The sequence below is a fragment of the Schistocerca americana genome, chromosome 8 (genome assembly GCF_021461395.2).
Source record: "Schistocerca americana isolate TAMUIC-IGC-003095 chromosome 8, iqSchAmer2.1, whole genome shotgun sequence".
Lineage (NCBI taxonomy): Eukaryota > Metazoa > Arthropoda > Insecta > Orthoptera > Acrididae > Schistocerca > Schistocerca americana.
This window is the reverse complement of record NC_060126.1, coordinates 395,147,268-395,153,457: the sequence shown is the minus strand read 5'-3', so window position 1 is coordinate 395,153,457 and position 6,190 is coordinate 395,147,268. Positions and strand designations below refer to the sequence as shown.

The window sequence follows — 6,190 nt, the reverse complement described above, 5'->3', positions numbered from 1 at the left end:
TGTCCATTAATGAGTATGTGGATACATTTGATCAGACAGCATGCGAATATTTTCGATTCATTTGTATTTTGCTGGCAGTTTTTAGCTTTATCTTTTTTGTGTTCTGTTGTTGAATCTAAAAAATTTGGTAGTAGCTGTAATAAAACCACAAAGCATTATGACAGCACAATTCAAAGAGTCCTTAAAGGTAAGTATGCATGTTTTATTGGATTAAAAAATACTATGCTAATAAATTTGATTTATTGTTTTAGATCCAGCCATCACATTAAATGGAAAACTGTAGTGGCGATTTAAAACTGGGTACAAATATGAGCCTTTGGCAAGCGTTATTGTTTTTCTCTTCTGAAGAGACAGGCTTAAATTCTTGCCTAATGTTCCAGCTTGAAGATTGCTTTTGCAATTGAGCCTTTTTTCAACTCTTCCAAGGCTTCTTTGTGCTGCTTAAGGGGGAATGTCTTTATTCCCAGTTTTTCATATTCCAGATACCTGCAACAAATTATATCTCTGGTTTCACAGTTCAGAAAATAACATTCATAAAAAACAAATTTGTCATTGATAAGATGTACAAAGCATGAAAATGAATAAATGAATGAAGACATTCTGTGCATAGGACAGAATTTCATTTTTATTCAGAAAATCTGATGGTCTTTATATTACTCTTTCAACAATTTTTGAGAATCCATACAATAATGACAGTCGTCTTTAATTTTTTATTTCATACTTGTCACATATTTTAAAATGAGGATTCACTTTTGATCTTCTTGAGATCTCTATGGGAATATTTTGGTGGAAAATGATACTAATGACACCCCTCTTCCTTCCCCTTCAACCCTTTTGCTGGAAGCTCCAATTCTTCTCTCTCCACTCCTATTCAGTGTCTCCTCATTAGTTGCATGATCAACCCCCCCCCCCCCCCCCCCCCCCCCAATCTTAAGCACTCTTCGGTACCACCACTTTCCAAAATCTTATATTCTCTTCTCGTCTAAACTGTTTATCATTCATGTTTCATTTCCATAGAAGGCTGCACTCCAGGTAAATACTTTCAGAAAAGGTTTCCTAGCACTTAAATCTATATTTGATGAAATGTCTATCTCACGAAATAAAGTCAGTAATGATGGAGATTGACATGCTGGTGGCGTAATGGTGCATATGACATATTTTCAGTGTATATTTTTACACAGATGTGAGGTATATTAAAAGAACAGAAGGAAATAAGTGCAAATGAGGAATATAAGAGTAACTTCAGCAGACTGTAGTGTTTTCATATAAAACAGTAAAAACCATAACTGTGGTGAAGAAACTTCTTGACAGATTACAGATCAAGATAGAATTATGCTACCAGTGTGCAACATGTTTATTGATTATTCTTCAGATATTTGACAGGATTTCTGGGGGAGTCTGAGATAGTATGAAACGCCTGCTACTGGATCAGTAGTGTAACTGTAACAGATGAAGGTACTGCTGTGAGGAAAGTTTGTCTCATAGTTTTCAGTATTTTAGGGAAAAAAGTGTTTCATGTGCAAAATGTGCTGCTGTTGGTGGTTTCGACATTTACTGATGTATGAAACTGCACATCTGTTAGGTGGAAATCAGACTCAAAGAAAGTGGTGAAAATTTTCAAAAATCATCAAATGAATCTTATCTATGAAAATAATATATACTACGGAATTCAGAGACTTGAAACTCATCATGAATCCAGTTAGTGAAGATATTATCAATGTGTCAAAACCAGATGAGCTGGTAAAAAGCCATTCCAAAAATCGTCAAATGAATCTTATCTATGAAAAATAAATTGATATGTTCTAGGAAATTCAGGGAGTTGAAACTCATCATGAATCCAATTAGTGAAGATACAGGGTGACAATTATTGAGCTATATGAAATAAAATCATCATAACTTTTGAACAGTTTTACAGTTGGCCATGTGGTATGATGGGAATTAGTAAGCACAAGTGCAAAGTTTGGTTTAGCGATGAAGCCCACTTTCATTTGGATAGATTCATCAATAAACAAAATTTGTGGAACCGAGAATCTGCATTTCATGATCAAGAAGTCTCTTCACTCTCAATGGGTGACTGTGTGGTGTGCAATGTCCAGTCCTCGAATAATCTGTTTTATTCTTTGATGGCATGGTGACTACCGAACAGTACATGAAGTTTTGGAAGATGATTTCATCTCCTTTATCCAAAGTGACACAGATTTCAACAACATGAGGTTCATGCAAGATGAATCTTGACCCCACCGAAGCAGGAGAGTGTTTATGTACTGGAAGAGCATATTGATGTTTGGATTCTGACTCATCAATGTTCTAACACATCAGTGGATCATGCAGAATTTTGCTATTTGTCTGTGCCACATCGTCACTAATGATGGCAGGCATATTGAACATGTTATAACCTAAATATGAATATCTGTAGTGATGTTTACATGTTGAATAAAGTGTGATGCTGTAGTTTGTAACTAATTAACATTTTTTTTCATACAGTACAATAATTGTCATTCTGTAATATCAATGTGTCAAAACCAGAGAAACTGTTGAAAGGCCATGGGCTTCAGGCTATCCTCTGAATTAGACAGAACTCCCTCATCCTTGTAAAAGGTACTTTAATCCATGTGTTATCCATCTCACTTTTATATTTTGAAGACAAAAATGAGATTCAGAATGCTGTAAGGGTACTTTGTAGGAAGATTTAATTTTTTCATCTACACTGTCTACTTCATAAACATCTCTTATCATTGGGACTGGGTTATCAGAAATATGTTATACCTCCTAAACAATTTAAACATCACAAAAATAAGGAAGGGGACAGAAAATAACTCAGATTTATAAAACATTTAGAAATAAATGTGAAAGTAAATAAACATTTTACCTTGTACCCATGGAGTCGATAAAACCCAAAGCTTTTGGAAAGCTGAATGGATTAATGTTCACTGCAATAATAGTGATTTCTTGCTTGTAGAGATGGTATGGTGATACACTGGAAGAAAAAGAGTAGTTATCAAATAATATGCTGGTGAACAGTTACACACACACACACACACACACACACACACACACACACACACACACACACACACACAAATTACACACACATTTCTGGAGCAGAAGCAGGACTAGGTGTATAGGTGTCTGTTCTGAAGGAGAATGCAAGTTTGTAGAGTGAGCTAATATGCCCAGTTGCATGCCATTACACCACTTTGCATCTTTTGTTCTTGGTGGCTCCTCTTTCTATATTTTACATCTCTATTAAAACTGTTTTGAATATATTCACTTTCTACACCTCTTCTTATATCTCACTGGTGGATTTTCCATCACTGCCATTTATAGCTTCCTGAGCTACTGATCTCAACTTTGCTGATAATTTGTTGTTACAAGTTGCTCTGCACTTGATAGACAAGTATTTTTTAGTCACTTTTGGTGTCTGTTGTCACATACACTTGTAAAAAGCTTCCTGAAAGTATTAGGTGCTTTGCCAATTTTCATGTTTATTCCATTGTCCAGAGAGAGATCTTCCGACACCTGTGAGGCAAGGTAGCAGAATTTGCCAACTACATTCAACAAGGAACCATCTAATCTTATGGCAGCCATATCCATGTATCCTTGCACCATAATCACAGTCTTCTTCACATTCACAGACATAGAGAAGAGCTTGCATGCAGTTGCAAATTTGTCTATAATCGTCTTGAGTATATGCTATGAATGCTGCATTGTCAGGTTGTTTGCAAATAAGTCCTAAAAATAGCACTTGGATATGAGTAGTGAGATGTTATGAAGTTCCCCATCAGCCCTGGTATGTGGGTGAATGCCCAGATTTGTTTGGCAAAAAAGTCTCTTTGAGAAGTATTTTGAAGAATATACCAAATAAGACAGGAGCCAGTACACAGCCTCAACAAAGCCTTCTTTACACAGAAGAGTTTATCAAGGTTGTGTACTGATGCCTACCATATTTGGTATAATCTTCTCACTGCTTCTCACAGTTGCTTTCAGTGATACAGCCTGGGCATCTGTCTGAATACTAGAACTGGTGAGAAACCTTACAACATTTTGCTGTTCATATCCAAGTGTTATTATAAGGATTTAATTGTAAGCAATGTTTCATTCACTGATGATGCAGCAAGAATTATTTACAAGACATGGTATGCACCTGATCAGATCAGGAAAAAAGCATTAGGTACACTCTTACAAACAAAAATATTGGAAGAAGTCCACAAATGTACCCCAAAGTTGGAACTAATTGCACTTAAATGGCTCCAGCCATCAAGTCAGACTCAGTTTCAAACTCAAATGTTTCAGGAAATTGTTAGTGATGAACGTACTGTGTCTGTAGCTATAGATAATTTTTTTAGGCAAAAGTTTACATCTGTCTCTAATTCCAAAGAAATGACAATTTTTCACCAAAATGTGGGAGGGCTTGGTAATAAAGTAAATGGCATTACTGTTCTGTTAGAGGAAGCACAAGGAATAAAAGCTACTGATGTATTATGTTTTAGTGAACATCATGTGAAAGATATTGAAATTTTGCAGCTAAGTGGTTTCTGTCAGGCAGTGCATTACTCTAGAACCATCATGGAAAAAGGTGGAGTGGTAATTTATGTAAAAAACAGCATATATTACAATGCATTAGATTTAAAGTGCCATTGTATAGAGCAACAAATTGAAGTATGTGGTGTTGAGATTACTGTAAATGACTTCGCAGCTATAGTGTTAGCACTGTATAGATCTCCCTCAGGGAATTTGAATGTATTTCTTAAGCACTTAGATTCTTTATTATCGAAACTGTACTCAAAGTCCAAGAACTTGATAATTACTGGAGAATTTAATATTGATTTCCTAAATGAGAGCAATAGTAAAGCTGATTTAGTACATGTAATGGGGTCTTATAATCTGATGGCAATAGTAGATTTCCCAACTAGGGTTACTGTTAACAGTAAAAGTCTGATAGATAATATATTTATAGATAAGTCTAAATGCAAGGAGATCACTGTACATCCAATCCTTGGCCTTTATGATCATGGTGGTCAATTGCTTAGGCTCAATTACATTAGTGTGTGCAACAGTTCTGAGCATTCTTGGAAATCTTTTAGGACAATAAATGAAGAGGGCCTTAAAAAAATCAATGACAGGCCAAAAGAGATAGAGTGGAGCCCAGTTTATAGGGAAACAGATGTAAACAAAAAGTAAAATTCATTTTTAAATGAATTCATGTCTGTATTTGAGTCCATCTTTCCGAAAAAAGTAGTTAGAAATAGTCATATAGGTAATGCCAATAAGTCTTGGATCACTACAGGGATAATTAGAACAAAGAGGATGTTATACAGTTCTCTCAGGACTTGTAATGATCCAAAGAAATGACAACACTACAAACTTTATTGTAGCATTCTCAAGAAGATTATAAATAAATCTAAAAGTATGTGCATAAAATCAGAAATTGAAAGCTCAGAAAATAAAATTAAAACTATACGGAATGTAATAAAGAGGGAAACTGGCAGGACAACAGTGAACATGTCTCAGGTAGAGATTAAAACAGGGGACAGTATCATAAAGAAACCGGAGTTGGTTGCAGAAATATTTAATAACCACTTTTTGAGAGCAGCAGAGATGGCAGGCTGTAATGGTTCTATGGAAGAATCACTGTCCCTCCTACAGAAAGCTATTAGCAACAGAATCCCACAATTATCTTTACCTCCAGTTACTATAAGTAAAGTCACAAGAGTAATTAGATCATAAAAAAATAAAAATTCTGCTGGTGTGGACAATATTTCTAGTAAAATACTGAAACACTGTTATAAATTTGTTGGTCCCGTCTTATGCAACATAGACAATACATCCCTACAAGAAGGGATTGTCCCTGACAGACTAAAATTGGCTGTAGCGATTCCTCTCTTTAAAAAAGGTGATAAAAGCATTGTTACAAACTATCACCCAATATCCCTATTAACTACCTTCTCAAAAATCCTTGAAAAACTCATGCACAGGAGGATTGTAGACCATCTCAACTTCCACAGTATCTTAAGCAAAAATCAGTTTGGTTTTTGTGCAGGTCTTTGTACTGAACAGGCAATATTCTCTTTCAGCAACCAAGTTTTGGAAGCCATTAACAAAAAAATGTCTCTAGTGGGTTTTTTTTGTGATCTTACGAAAGCCTTTGACTGTGTAAACCACCAAATTCTTTTGAAAAAGGCAGAATACT

General features: G+C 35.3%; 1 protein-coding gene across 1 annotated transcript in view; it reads right to left on the bottom strand.

Moving 5' to 3' along the window:
* Nucleotides 1-223: 223 nt before the first annotated feature.
* The window catches only part of LOC124545985 (D-arabinitol dehydrogenase 1-like), a 51,908-nt gene continuing 45,941 nt past the window's right edge, over nt 224-6,190 (bottom strand). Inside the window, exons 7-8 of the mRNA XM_047124951.1 lie at nt 2,870-2,977; nt 224-486 (exon numbers count right to left, since the gene is read on the bottom strand). Of these exons, the coding sequence (XP_046980907.1) occupies nt 369-486; nt 2,870-2,977 (226 nt within the window). The 3' untranslated portion in view covers nt 224-368. The remainder of the gene's footprint in view (nt 487-2,869; nt 2,978-6,190) is intronic.